The following is a 15,619-nucleotide window of genomic DNA, read 5'->3' on the forward strand; positions in this document are numbered from 1 at the left end:
TCGAAATATGGTCTGACCAGTGCTTCATATAACCTCAGAAGTACATCTCTGCTTTTATATTCTAGTCCTCTTGAAATAAATGTCAACATTGTATTTGCCTTCCTAACTACCACCTCAACCTGCAAATTTATCTCAAGAAAAACCTGGGCTAGGCCTTCCAAGTCCCCTTGCAGTTTCAAATTTCTGAATTTTCTTCCCATTTAGAAAACAGTCTATACCTCTATTCTTCCTATCAAGCGGCATGACCTCACACTTTCCCACATTGTAGTCCATCTGCACTCCTTTTCCCACTCTCCTAACCTGTCTAAATCCTTTTGCAGCCTCCCTGCCTCCTCAGTATTACCTGTCCCTCCAACTATCTTTGTATCATCTGTAAACTTAACCAGAATGCCCTCAGTTCCTTCATGTGGATCATTAATGTATAAAGTGAAAAACTGTGGTCCCAACACTGACTCTTGTGGAACACCACGAGTTACTGGCTGCTGCCCTGAGAAGGAATCTTTTATCCCCATTCTCTATTTTCTGCCATTTCAGCCAATTTTCCATTCATACTCGTACCTTGCCTCTAACACCACGGGCCCTTATCTTACTCAGCAGCCTCCTTCACAGTACTTTGTCAAAGGCCTTCTGCAGTTCCAGGTACATTACATCCATTGGCTCCAATTGTTCAAACAATTCTAACTGATTTGCCAGGCATAGCCTCTCCTTGATAAAACCATGCTGACTTAGCTCTATTTTACCATGCACTTCCAAGTATTCAGAAATCGCATCCTTCACAATGGACTCCAAAATCTTACCAATGACTGAGGTCAGGCTAATTGGCCTGTAAAGTTCCCATCTTCTGCTTTTTCAAATAGGGAATACATTAGTGATTTTCCAGTCCTCTGGGCCCATCACTGAGTCCAGTGATTGCTGAAAGATCACCAGTAATGCCTCCACTATCTCTTCAGCTATCTCCTTTAGAACTGCGGGCTGTAATCCATCTGGTCCAGGTAATTTATCCAGCTTCAAACCTTTCAGTTTTTCTAGCACCTTCTCCTCAGTGATGGCCACCATATTCACTTCTGTTCCCAGGCATTCTTGAATTTTCAGTATTTTACACATGTCTTTTACCTTGAAGACTGACACAAAGTACTTATTCAGTTTGTCAGCCATTTTTTTGTTTCTCATACTACTTGGCTGTCTGACAGAACGCAGAGAGTTGGGATAAAAGGTTCTTTTTCGGAATGGCAACCGGTGACAAGTGGTGTCCCGCAGGGTTCAGTGTTGGGGCCACAGCTGTTCACTTTATATATTAATGATCTGGATGAAGGGACTGGGGGCATTCTGGTGAAGTTTGCTGATGATATGAAGATAGGTGGACAGGCAGGTAGTACTGAGGAGGTGGGAAATCTGCAGAAAGATTTAGACAGTTTAGGAGAGGGGTCCAAGAAATGGCTGATGAAATTCAATGTGAGTAAATGTGAGGTTTTGCACTTTGGAAAAAAGAATACAAGCATGGACTATTTTCTAAATGGTGAGAAAATTCGCAAATCAGAAGTGCAAAGGGATCTGGGAGTGTTGGTCCAGGATTCTCTAAAGGTTAACTTGCAGGTAGAGTCCGTAATTAAGAAAGCGAATGTAATGTTGTCGTTTATCTCATGAGGGTTGGCATATAAAAGCGGCGATGTGCTTCAGAGGCTTTATAAGGCTCTAGTTAGGCCCCATTTAGAATACTGTGTCCAATTTTGGGCCCCACACCTCAGGAAGGACATACTAGCCCTGGAGCGAGTCCAGCGGAGATTCACACAGATGATCCCTGGAATGGTAGGTTTAACGTATGATGAACGGCTAAGGATCCTGGGATTGTACTCATTAGAGTTGAGAAGGTTGAGGGGAGATCTAATAGAAACTTACAAGATAATGTATGGTTTAGAAGGGGTGGACGCTGGGAAGTTGTTTCCGTTAGGCAGGGAGACTAGGACCCGTGGGCACAGCCTTAAAATTAGAGGGGCTAAATTTAAAACTGAAATGAGATGACATTTCTTCAGCCAGAGAGTGGTGAGCTTGTGGAATTCATTGCCGCAGAGTGCGGTGGAGGCCGGGACGTTGGATGCCTTCAAGGCAGAGATCCACAAATTCTTGATCTCAAAAGGAATCAAAGGCTACGGGGAGAGTGCAGGGAAGTGGTATTGAAATGCCCATCAGCCATGATTTAAATGGCGCAGTGGAATTGATGGGCCGAATGGCCTTACTTCCACTCCTATGTCTTATGGTCTTACTTCTCCTGTGTCATTTTCCAGTAGCCCAATGTCCACTTCCTTCCCTCCTTTGCCCTTTATATATCTAAAGAAACTCCTACGAGGAGCTCGAACAGTTCATCCACTTTTAGATTAGATTAGATTACCTACAGTGTGGAAACAGGCCCTTCGGCCCAACAAGTCCACACCGCCCCTAGAACCCACACACCCCTGAACACTGTGGGCAATTTAGCATGGCCAATCCACCTAGCCTGCACATCTTTGGACTGTGGGAGGAAACCGGAGCCCCCGGAGGAAACCCATGCAGACACGGGGAGAATGTGCAAAATCCACACAGAGGCTGGAATTGAACCCGGGTCCCTGGCGCTGTAATGCTAACCACGAAGCCACTGTGCCTCCACTAACACCTTCCAACCCAACCTTACGTTTACCTGGGCCATCTCTGATACCTCTCTCTCCTTCCTGGACCTCTCTGTCTCCATCTCTGGCATCCACCTGGGAACCGATATCCATTTTAAGCTGACCGACTCCCACAACTACCTAGAATATTCCTCCTGTCACCCAGTTTCCTGTAAAAATGCCATCCCCTCTTCCCAATTCCTTCACTTCTGCCACATCTGCTCCCAAGATGAGGCATTCCACTCCCGAACATCCCAGATGTCTTCTTTTTTCAAAGACTGCAACTTGCCCCCCTTCAGTGGTCGCGAATGCCCTCAACCGTGTCTCCTAAATTTCCAGCAACTCATCCCTCACACCCCCAACCACAATAATAACCAAAACAGAATCCCCCTCGTCCTCATGTACCATCCAACCAACCTCCAAATCCAACGGATCATCCTCCAACATTTCCGCCATCAGCAATCAGGCCCCACCACCAAAGACGTTTTTCCTTCCCCACCCTATGTGCTTTCCGGAGGGACCACTCTCTCCGAGACTTCCTTGTCCGTTCCACGCTCCCCTCCAGCCCCACCACCCCGGCACTTTTTTCTGCAACTGAAGCAAGTGCTACACCCGCCCCTATACCTCCCCCCTTACCCCCATCCCAGGCCCTAAGACTTTTCACATCAAACAGATGCTCACCTGCACATCTGTTAATGTGATATACTGTATCTGCTGTTCTCGTTGTGGCCTCCTCTACATCGGGGAAACCAAGCGGAGGCTTAGGGGCTCCTTTGTGGAACGCCTACGCTCAGTTCGCAACAAACAACTACGCCTCCCAGTTGTGAACCATTTGAACGCCCACCCCAACTCCTCGGAAGACATGTCCATCCTGCCTCCTGCATTGCCACAATGATGCCACCCGAAAGATGCAGGAACAGCATCTCATATTTTGCTTGGGAACCCTGCAGCCCAAGAGTATTGATGTGGACTTCACAAACTTCAAAATTTCCCCCCACCCGACCACGCCACAAAACCAGGCCAGCTAGTCCCCGCCTCCCTAACCATTCCTCCCACCTCAGCCCCACCCCCATCTCCTACCTACTAACCTCATCCTATCTCCTTGACCTGTCTACCCTCCCTGGACTATCCCCTCCCTAACTCCCCATTTACATTCGCCTTCACTGGCTCTAAACCCACCTCCTTGACCTGTCTGTCTCCTCTCAACCTATCTTCTCCTTTATCCATCGTCTATCTGCCTCCCCCTGCCTCCCTATTTATTTCAGAATCCCCTTCCCCTCCCCCATTTCTGAGAAAGGGTCTCGACCCAAAATGTCAAACTTTTCTGCTCCTCTGATGCTGCTTGGCATGCTGCGTTCATCCAGCTTCAAACTGTGTTATCTCAAATTCTTCAGCATCGACAGTTCCTACTATCTCTGTAAAAACTTGTTGAAATTTTCTTTTATATTACTGGTTAGCTCACCCCCATAATTAATCTTCTCCATCCTTATTTCTTCTTTCGTTGTCCTCTGTTGATCTTTGTAGGCTTCCCACTGCCCTTTGCTGCATTATATGCTTTCTGTTTTATTTTTATGTTGTCCTGACTTCCCTTGTCAACCACGGTTGCCTCATTTTCCCTTTAGTATACTTCTTTTTCCGAGGGCGAATTTTTGCTGGGCTCCCGAATTACTCCCAGAAACTCCTGCCATTGTGTTCTGCAGTCTTTCTGCTGGGCTCCTCTCCCAGGCAATTCTGCCCAGATCCTCCCTCCTGCCTCTGTTGTTGCCTTTATTCAACTGTAATACCATCATATCTGATTCCACCTTCTTCCTCTCAAATTGCAGTATAAATTCTATCATGTTATTGTCACTGTGTCCTAAGTGTTCTTTTACCTTAAACTCCCTTATCAAGTCTGCCTCATTGCACAACACTAAATCCAGAACTGCCTGTTCCCAGGTGGGCTCCACCACAAGCTGCTAAAAAGCTATCTCATAGACATTCCAAAAAAAACCTTTCCTTGCATTCCACTACCAACCTGATTTTCCTCGTCCACTTGCATATTAAAATTTCCCATGATCACTGTAACCTTGCCTTTCTTACATGACCTTTTTAATCTCCTGGTGTATCTTGAGCCTGACTCTGTTTGGAGGCCTGTACTATAACTTCCATTATGTTTTTTTAACTTTTGCGGTTCCTTAACTCTACGTAAGTGGCCATTAATTGGTGAAAGAGGTGGGGGCTTTGAACCTCTCTGACTTACCTTGTAAAATTTCTGACTGCTCAGGGCAATGGGAATGATATTTTCTGGATTTCAAGCCTGTGAATGTATGATGGAACCCATTACATATTTCCAGTACAGGACCGCTGATTCGTTCGTAATCAGCTGACATAATTTTCTGAATGATCAGTTTGGGTAAATTACTGCTCTTCATGAAGATCTGTTCTTTTAAAATACTATAAACTGAGATTAATCTTTCTTCATTTAAAGATAAATGAAGTCTGCTGATCCTCCTTCTTCCCTATTATACCCCTCAATTATTTATTTCATTTCTTGACTTTATTGTCCGTTTAATAGTTTATCTGAAATCACCATTTTCATTTCTATATCAGTGGTTTCTCTCACGTTACAATTTGCAAAAGGTTATGATTGGGACTGTTTAAATAGCACCTTCCATACTGACGATATAAAAGAACACGGAAACTTGAGTGAGAATGATCACAGCTTCAGCAAAAGAACCAGTTGTGTAGTGCATAGAGTTCTACAATATATGGTAAACAACTAATTGTTGTTTGAACATGAAAATGCGTCAGTTGTCTCTTCAAAGTTAGGTTATACAACACAGATTACAACATAAGTTCAACACAGGTGGCAGCTGTGAAGGGCGCTAAAACACTGGAAATTCAACATTAGAGAAGATTAACAGTCAGAAGTGGAAAAGTGCAGAACTTGGTAAGATAGAATTGAAGAATTCGAAGACTGTTCCATAAAATAATTGGAGGAAGGGGAAGTCAAAAATTACCAAAGTCATTCAAGATGGCACACAGCAACATGGTGGACTGTGAAGAAGATCCTGATCTTGTGATCACAGGCTTTGAGGTGGAAAACCAAGTCAAAATGGTGGATCTAATGAACAACTCTTAGAAATTGTTAAAATGATGTTAAGTACACAGTAGGCAGGCAGCACAGGAAAACCAGATTTCTAGCAATGGAGGCTTCAAATATTGATCCTATAGCTTGGGTTCTAAATCTATACTATTAATTGAAGGAGCAAAGGAAAAAAAATCAAACCTGCAAATACTCAATACGCCATAGCAAGAAAGTAACAAGGTTATTGAACTAAGTTAAAACAAAGTAGCTTTCAATAATTTTGCACCATTTATGAAATATATACATTGACTAACTGAGGGATTTGCAAAACAGAGACAGTGGGACTTCGTGAGATACTAAGCAATGTGAGACAGTTTCAGATTCAGAAAAAAGAAAGATTCAAATAAACTGCTTAAAAGCTCAGAAATCTATTGATCCTAAAATTATACCATCCAGAGATTTAGATAGATGGAAGGACCAAATTAACCTCAAAAATGAACACTTAGAGAAAAATAAAAATCTCTAGGTAACAAATTGCTACTTCACTTCATAGAAACAGACGATGTCATTGTAAGATATTGATGAGATTGCACAGAAACTTGAAGCAGTGTTAAGAAAGCCTATAGCAACAACTTGTTTTCCACTTGTGAGATGTGGGCATCGCTGGCTGGCCAGCATTTATTGCCTGTCCCTAGTTGCCTTTCAGAAGTTGGTGGTGAGCTGTCTTCTTGAATTGCTGCAGATTGGCTCTTAGGGAGGGTATTCTACTATTTTGACCCAGCAACATGGAAGAAGCAGTGATTTATTTCCAAGACACAGTGATGGGTGGCTTGAAGGGGAACTTCCAGGTAGTGGTGTTCCCATGTATCTGCTGCCCTTATCCTTCTACATGGAAGTGATTGTGGGCTTGGAAGGTTCTATCTAAGGATCTTTGGTAAATTTCCATTCCACCAGAGGAGCAATAAAATTCTGGGAAGGACTAAATTCAACAAAAGAGTCCAGAAGCCAAGTGAACCAGATAATGCTTTGATTGCAGGCTGGTTGTAAGATACAAATATAGAGACCTGAAAGCAGAACCAGTGCAAGACTACATTAAAGTCAGCAATATCAACAAATCCCTCATCAGGCTTACTGCAATCTAAAGAAGACCTCACAATAGAAAAAATCACTACAGTCCAGTGAGGCAGACTCAGTAAACAAGTCAGGTGAGAAAAAAATCTTGGTCAGAAATTTGTCATTGACTAGTCCTTTAAGCAGAAGACTGTGAAGGAAGTACCAAACAAGTTATAATTGCTAGAAAATGTGCAAGATATCAAAGAAAATCACAGGCACGGACCAAATCCTATAAACACGGCAGAGTATTTTCACTGCAAAACAATTACGCATTTAAGCAAAATGTGCTGATGCAAAATCCGCACTTTCAGATTCCAAAATAAAAGTTTTCACGCATATGGCCAGTAGTGCAGATAGACATGTTAGTGAATACAGTATCAAGTTAAAACTGGATACAGGAGTGAGTGCAACGGTTTTATCAAACAATGAACTACTGATATCAAGACATTGTCTGAGCCAGTGAAAATTCAGCTACGTGGTCGTGGAGGAATTAAATTAAACATCATCGAATATTTACAAACATTCCAGAGTAAGGGAAAATAAATATTAGAAACATAGCATGCTTTACAGAATCAGGAATTCTCTCTTTTAAGTGGAAGAGCTGTATAATGCCTAATCTGACCCTGAAAGTGGACGTCAAATCAGCAAAAATCCAATAATGACTTCAGAAAAGACTTTCTAAAATTGTTTACTAGTCTGGGAAGATTTAACATTGATTATAGCATTACTCTATGATAAGACAGAAAATTTGTACGTCTTTTCAAACCTAGGAAAATCCATACTCATTAATGAAACAAGTCTGACTACAGAATAAATGATTAGGATGAGAATCACAGGTCTACAGCATGGTGCTAAGAAATGTACCAATTCCCAGACATAAATAACCCTTAGTATTTGTGTGGAGTTAACTCAATTTAAAAAGGATGCATAAAGAGAATTTCGCCCGATTACTATTAAGGAAGAATAAAGACGTTCTGACTGCACTTCTAAAATACAGGTCAACAATGTGGGTTGACACCATAAGAACTGCTAATGGGTAGGAAACTTTAAACATAATTTCTTGTCTTATCCAAAACCTTACTTGCAGTCCAGGATTATCAAGGAGTTCAAGACCGGGAACAGTATTATTGAAAATAACTAGAAGTACCATACCAGGATCATCCCCCTGTTGATGGAGGAGAATAGGTATAGGTATGATGCAAAGGGATAGGAGTAATAGTTCAGAGAATTGCTAATCAAGAGATCTTATTTAGTGCATAATTCATAGGGTAATAAACGTAAATCAGTAGGAATTTGTGATGTTTTCAGTGATAAATTTGGAAGAATTAGATTTATAGCCAGAAATTAACAATGAACCAGATATTACAAATCTCCATGAAGGCCAACCAGTCAAGAAATCGGAGTTTATTCAGTGATTAGTAATCTTCCAATTCCGACAAGGACGTGATCAGGGTGAGTTGTGAAGCCTCCTGAAAGATCGAATCAATGATATCAGAGATGGTGGAGGTGTTGAGGTGGGGGAAGGGGGTTTGAAATGGGGTAGTATATGTACATGGCTATAAAAAAAGACTTGGGTGAAACCTGGGAGAGATCCAGTTTGGCAGTTTGTAAAGGTTGATGTCTTTGTCTATGTAAATAGCACATCCCATAATGATGTAAGAGAATATGACTGAGTGAGAATCACAGTTATACAAAGATGTATATGACTTTTTAATGTGTTAAGAATCAGTCGTTCTTTGAACATATCAATAACTCAACAGTCTCTCTGAAGCTAGAATACTTGACAGAAATAGTTTCCATATTCTCTGGCATGTTTGCATTTGTATTTCTGTTTACAGAAATGTTCTGCAAAGGGCTTGGATTATCCAATCTGGTTCTTTCACATCAACAGATGCACAGTATCTTCATATTGTAGCTGGAATAGGTACTACGTTACACTTACAGCTAGAGTGCTCTTTTCAGCTCCTGCTGGGGAAATGCTACATTGCTTCTCTTGCTGCATAAAAAAACCCAGAAAATATTGATATTTAGAATCATAATGCAAAATACTACAAGCCAATTGGAATTGTTTATCACACACTTACATGGTAATTTTTAAAGTTTCTCCCTCTTTGTTCTCAATATGATTCTAGGCATATGTAATATCAATTTATATAAATGGATATTCAATTATAATGGATATCACAGCCAACATTTGCACATGTAGTCTGCAGCGGTGGTTGGAAAATAATGGAGAGGACAAAGCTGTAGTGCTTCACCTCCCAAAATCTAATTAATAGTTTTTATACTGGGTCTGGAATACAAACAGTAGATATAGCAAAACCTTTTCTTTTGGAAGGGCATCGACAATGATGGGGCAACATCTGGAAAACAGAGCTAGGTCATTTTCGAGAGAAATCGTAATGCACATTTTGCATAAAGAAGAAATTCAGAACTTTCTCTGCAAAGAGGCTGTGGGAAGTCCATTGATCATAGGATATGAATGAAAAGAGAAAATAACTTGCCGCTGTGAACTAATTTTGACTTAATATAGTTCTATTTCAGCAAATCAGCTAACATGATTGTACGAAATGAACTGGGGATCATCTAAAGTTAAATATAATCTCAAAGGATTATAAATGTTTTTACTATGCTATGTTAAAGTTGAATTATAGTAAATTAAAATTAATTTACAAAGGGTCAAATTCAGTGAAGAGAACTGTTGGAAAATACGTAAGAACCAATTTGTGGATCAGTGATTCTCACACCCACTTTTTAGATAGTGAAAGGCATCTGGAGCATCTTTTGGAGGATGATTTTCCCTTTTGGGGTGGAGTTCCAGCAAGTTGGGCCACTCCATATTCATCTTATCACTCAGCGGTTAGGCTTCAATTTACATATACACAAAGGGCTCTTCCCACTAAAAGAAAACTTACCAGTGCAGAGTCAGAGGGTTCAAATGAATATCCACTAGTGACTGGTTAGTAATACTTCTTGGGCCAACAATCCAAAAAAAATTTTTTCCCTATGCCTTATGTGTATTGTTTAGTTTTCAACACTGGTTCATTACATTCACTTTTCCAGTGAAGCAAACGTCAGACCAGGACATACAGATGTAACTTACTCCCAATTCTAATGCCATAAATCTGTCCTTATCTTCGTACAATGCTATGATTTTACATTGTTATAAGTTAAACGTCAAAACCTTAAACAATTTGGGAAATGGATTGCTACAACTGGTTGAAGCAGAGAATATAAATTGAACTTTAAGGAGACATAAATCTGATTCTAGTTACTACTTGTGAGATGGTGTAATTATACTGCAACAGGTTTGTATGGGCAGCATCCGTTATAAACATAGATAAAGAAATTTGAAATGGAAAAGAATGAACACATTTTTAATATATTATAGATGTTCACCTCTGCCTTAAAAGAGCAAAGAAATCAATGTGTATGAGCAATTGAAGCACTTGTTGAAGAACAGAACCTACTGTAGTGTTTAGCCTTACCAATCTAATATTAAAAAGGTTTTGTCACAATTAGCAATTTAGATGGAAATTACAATGATCACAGTTCACAGCAGGTCTTTAATACCATTTTTTAAACACTGCTAAGTAATATTTAAAATAAAGAACAAGAGTACACTAATTTCTAAGGCACATTAAATTTGCTGGAAAAACAATTAAACTTTACCTTAAATCCTGAGGATTCAGAATCTCGGAATCTGCCCAAGGTGTAGAATTTCTGGTTTAGTTCATGATAGAGCTCTGAATGACGTTTTCTTGTGTGCATGACTTTCTGTAAACAGAATGTTAAAGAGGAATTAAAATGATAGCTGTAAATCAATGGAACCATTGAGGAGAACAGTGTTCTCACCTTGAGTACAGTTTTATTATAATGCAAAAATGGCAGTTTGAGATCATTTTATCTGAACTCACTGTGTAGACGACACATAGGATTAGTTGGAAAGTTGTTTCATAAACCCTCGAAAATTACTCTCCAATAACATCATACAGAATAAACCAGGTGTGGTGTTAGATGAGCACTGTACCCAATCCTGTAAGTATCAAGAAGCAGGTTGTGTTAAAATTGCCCATAAGTCTAGGGTCAGATCTGATTAGATAAGCTGGGTGAGATATGCAAATGAACTTATCTCTCATGGCCACCTCTTGTTATTGGGCATTACAGCAGTGAAGATATTCCTTAGAAGTTATACATAAGGGAAATGTAAATATGAAAATTTAACATGTCAGTCACAATTTCGTTATAGATATTGCATAGGGAAATACAAATCCGGCACATTATTGAAAAATTCAGAGGTCCACTGGTTCTCCCGGAAGTGTATGATCTGAAGCTGAGTGCTTTGCGACTGCTTTGCCTGAACAGGCACATCATTTGCACTTTCAGAACAATGGAGTAGGTATAATATGAGAGTGAAACTCCCTGCACATAAATAATCCTTTGTAGATTTCTCTTAAGGCCTAAGTTATAATTCATATCCATGCCTGTCCATGGTAGTTCACAGTGCTGCCAGTTGGCATCACAAAGCAAATGTACTCCAACAAGTCAAACTCACAACAATGCACTCCTGTACAAAACTGGAATTTTGATACAGCCATTTTCTAGAATGAAAGCAAATCTGAACTGTTTACCAATTATTGTTTATCTATTACGCATCATAGACATTAACAGATAGCAAGAAAATACGCAGTAATTGAAAAGAAAGCATTAGCATTTGCATGTGTATTTGAGAAATTTGCTGACTAGTGCAGTGATTGTAATGAGATCAGCCAGGTGGACCGCAAAGAGTATGCGTTCCCTGATTGGGGCTGTTAACGTTGATTGGCCCTGGCTGACAGATAAGAACAAGATTGTCAGAGGTTCTGATCATTCTGAGGGCTGGCCCTGACGGACTCGGATGAGCGTCAAGGACTCTCCACGTTTAACTAAAGGATGACTTGGTAACAGGATACTGGCCTCTGTGGAGTTATTTCAACTTTGATGAGAGAAAAGCATATACCTGAAGAAATTTGTTTGTGTAAATAATGCGTTAATTTTTGCAGGCTGATGACATTGGGACAGAGAAAAGTAACAAGTAATTATCTAGATGCCGTGCTAATAACAGGGAAGGCCAATAAGGAGCACTTAGAGAACTTGGAAATAGCCCTTAAATGGTTCTCCTAAGCAGGCATATGCCTTAGAAGGGAAAAAAAATGTGCTCTAGCCACCCTAAGTGACCTACTAAGGCAGAATTGACAAGACCAGGTAACACCTGGTAAAGCAAGGACAGACAAAGGTGACCCATTTCCCACATCTGTAATGGAGTTTAAGTCTTTCCTTGAGTTGGTGAGTTGTTACAGAAAGTCCATACATAACCTGGCCTTGATTTTGGTACCTTTGCATCAACTCTTAAAAAAGGGTCAGTCTTGGAAATGGTCGTGCAGCCAAGCCATAGTTTTCAGGAAAGTGAAGAAACAGCTGTCCTCCTTTAAGGACTGGCATGCTATGATCCCAAGCATGATCTGGTATTCACAATGTGATGCCTCCCCTTACAGTCCAAAGATGTGCAGGTTAGATGGATTGGCTGTGCTGATATTGTTTTTAGTGTTCAGGGGTGCGTAGGCTAGGTGGATTAGCCAGGGTAGATGTGGGGTTGTAGTGAAGGTCTAGGTCTTGTTGTGAGGCTCACAGTAGGGTCGGTGCAGATTCTACCGGGTAAATGAACTCCTTCTGCACTATATGTGTTCTCTTTTTCTATATCCACGACAGAACAAAATCAAATAGAAATATATTGTCATGTGTGCATCTCCATGAAAAATACAGTGAAAAATATTATAAGTTGCCACACTACGGTGCCTATATTAATGGCAGAAGTCATGTATAATAACTCAAAAAAGTATAATTAAGACAAACTTCATCACAGTTCCGTTAATGGCTCCTGGGCTCAGGGAAAGATGATTAAGGAACGATGGAATACCTTGAAGATATATCTAGCACGGAACTGCCATTCCAAGATGAGAACACGGGCTGCTGGAATACTGGGCCAGAAGACTCCAGCAAAGATAGATAAAGACTGCTATGCTGAGCCAAGACTACCATATTGGACTACTAGAAGCCACTTCGTTGCTGGGCCAGGAGAAGCCTCCTGTTCCCCATCCGACACTCCTCTAGATGCTGCTGCTGATCTGCTGTCCACTCCTTTCGCCGATGCTTCTGCTCCTTCAGGCACCTCCTAGCTGTTGACCTGGAGCCCTCAGCCCAGACTGCAAGTCAGCCCAGGACCTGCTCCTTGCTCAACAAGAGATCCCCGGGCTAGGGTGGACTTGTGTGTGGCTCGTCCTGGCATTGCTGTTGCTAGAGACCTCCTCCTTCACCTGCCACTCTCAAGGCTTTAAAGAGAGAGTTCACAGAAGATTCACTAGGATGAACTCTGGAATGGAGGGATTGTCTTATGAGCAAAGGCTAAACAGGTTGAGACTCTACTCAAGGGAATTTAGATGAATGAAAGGTGATTCCATTGAAACATACAGAATTCTTAAGGGTCCTGGCAGGGTAAATGCTAAATGTTTCCCCTATTGGGACAGTTTATATTTTTTCTGAATAAAGGGGTACCGATTTAAGACTGAGATAAGGAGGAATGTCTTCTCTCAAAGGACTGTGAATCTTTGGAACTCTTTGCACAGGGGTTTGGGGCAACAAAGTGCTCATGTATATTTAAGGCTGATATAGATAGATTTTTGATCAGTTTTTATAGATGCACCATAGATTTTGGACACATTCCAACTTAGTGTGGTAACTGCTCTTCCTAAGGCCGTAAGAAGTAGGAGAGAGCTGTGAATGGAGATCAATCCATCACGAAAACCGGCCTTCCTTCCATTGGCTCCGTTTACACTTCCTGCTACCTAGGGAAAGCAGCCAACATAATCAACATTATACTCTCTTCCAACCTCTTCCATTAAGCAGAGAATACAAAAGTTCGAAAACACATACGAACAGATTCAAGAAAAGCTTCTTTCTCGCTGGTATTAGGCCTATGAATGGACCTGTCTTGTATTCGAGTTGATCTTTCTCTGCACCTTCTCTGTAGCTGTAACACCATAATCTGCATACTATTCTATTACCCTGATGTACTAAGGTAAAGTATGATTTTTTTGGTCAGCACGCAAAACAATACTTTTCACTGTATCTTTGGACACGTGACTGTAATAAATCAAATGAAATCAAAGATCAGTGGAGGTTTGGAAAAACAGTTGAAAAATCGTCACACCTGATATCTTGCATTGTCCACCGGAACAGGGCACAATACAAATAAACAGAAGAGTTTTGATTGCAATTGAATAACAGAGTGATAGCAATCAGAGGCCAGTGAGGTTTCAATCAGAAGAAATGAAAGAAAACACTGAATCAGCTGATTATAAACCACCCACTCTGTTCAAACGTGTCCAGACCTTCAACAGCAGAATGAGAATATCTTATTTCTTAGAAATGAGAAGCAAATTAGCAGTAGACTGATAAAGGCTCACAATGCATAACGGCAGAAGAGAAAGTGAGAGTCTCCAAAAGATACGAGGAAGCAGAAAGAAGAGTAAAACAAAGCTACATTTCCTACAAGGCTTCAAAACAAAGAAAATACTTTGAATGACTAAAATGCTGCGAACATTGGGTTTCCAGGAATATCAGAAAAAAAACTGTTATACCCTACAATGCAGCAACATACACTTGAATGAGCAATCGAAGAATGTTCTCATATCTGTTAATGACTGTTGGTCAGCTCTGCTTCCTTAAGGCAGAAAGTAACTGATAGCGTTGCTTTTACTAGCAATAAATGGCATGTTACCCTTCTGTTTAGAAGCTCAGCACAAATGATTTTTCATACCTAGTAAATGATTACCTACATATTACAAAAAAATTGCTGTAAGGCTTTCCCCTGAATGTCCAGCCAAAGGCAATAAACAACCATGCAAAGAAAAAGGTTATTGAACATATGTCCTGATACGTGAGGTCTTGGGTGCGGTAGAACATGAATCGGATATTACAAAATATATTGCATAAACCTACTGTACATGGTTTGCACTGAATACAGAACTAGAGACTGCAGCTATGAAAGGAATCCACAAATGAGAGCAATCAAAATATGACACACATTTCCAATGAAAGTAAAATCACAGCTGCTTAAAGATGCATGTCATGTGTCAAATAAAAGCCTGAAGCAATGAAATTGGAGACTGTATACAGATAAGTACACATTATAATAATTAAATTCTTTCAAGGAGATAGTAGTTCTTGTGGGTCTGGAACTTTCATTTGTGAAGAGTAATCAGTTGAGGCTAAATGGAAAAATGGTGGAATATCTTTGAGGGGTCAGGGGTAAATTTTGTCAAACTTGCCTTTAAGAATTTTAGTTGGATGGCAATAGGTAGTATGACTTGTAGTCTGTGTAAAGGTGGGGACTTAATGACTTGAATATAACATCTTCTTCCTTGTTTCCTTAAATCCTGACAATTAATATGATGAAGAGGGCTGATACATTAATCTGTGGTGTTACAGAGTCATGGCCTGTCCTTTATTTTGTTCAATTCACCAAACAGTAATATAAACATACGACGGCATCTTAGGAGAAGAGTTCAACAAACATTTAACTTCTTTGGACTGCAGCTATCATTCTTATATTGTTTTCAAGCTGAATAAAATATTTACAAAGAAACTTCTAGGCGCAGGGCAGTAACATGAAGTATTAATTGATATTTTAAACTGTGATCCTGAATATCATGCAATAAAAAATGCATATTAGCTCAGAACAGTAAATTTAACTCAACCATCT

The 15,619-nt window shown here is 40.4% G+C and overlaps 1 protein-coding gene across 13 annotated transcripts in view; it reads right to left on the reverse strand.

The window, feature by feature from the left end:
* LOC125465044 (adhesion G protein-coupled receptor B2) overlaps nucleotides 1–15,619 on the reverse strand; it is a 687,705-nt gene that overhangs the window by 5,543 nt on the left and 666,543 nt on the right. For 11 of the 13 annotated variants that reach the window (XM_059654252.1, XM_048558109.2, XM_048558107.2 and 8 more), the window contains 2 exons: nucleotides 10,492–10,596; nucleotides 8,762–8,815 (listed from right to left, as the gene is read on the reverse strand). In XM_059654252.1, coding sequence (XP_059510235.1) covers nucleotides 8,762–8,815; nucleotides 10,492–10,596 — 159 coding nt within the window. Of the gene's footprint in view, nucleotides 1–8,761; nucleotides 8,816–10,491; nucleotides 10,597–10,736; nucleotides 10,856–15,619 lie in introns of all 13 variants that reach the window. The other 2 variants (XR_007250162.2, XM_048558106.2) reach the window with 2 other exon arrangements.

The sequence above is a fragment of the Stegostoma tigrinum genome, chromosome 24, assembly GCF_030684315.1.
Source record: "Stegostoma tigrinum isolate sSteTig4 chromosome 24, sSteTig4.hap1, whole genome shotgun sequence".
Classification (NCBI taxonomy): Eukaryota; Metazoa; Chordata; class Chondrichthyes; order Orectolobiformes; family Stegostomatidae; genus Stegostoma; species Stegostoma tigrinum.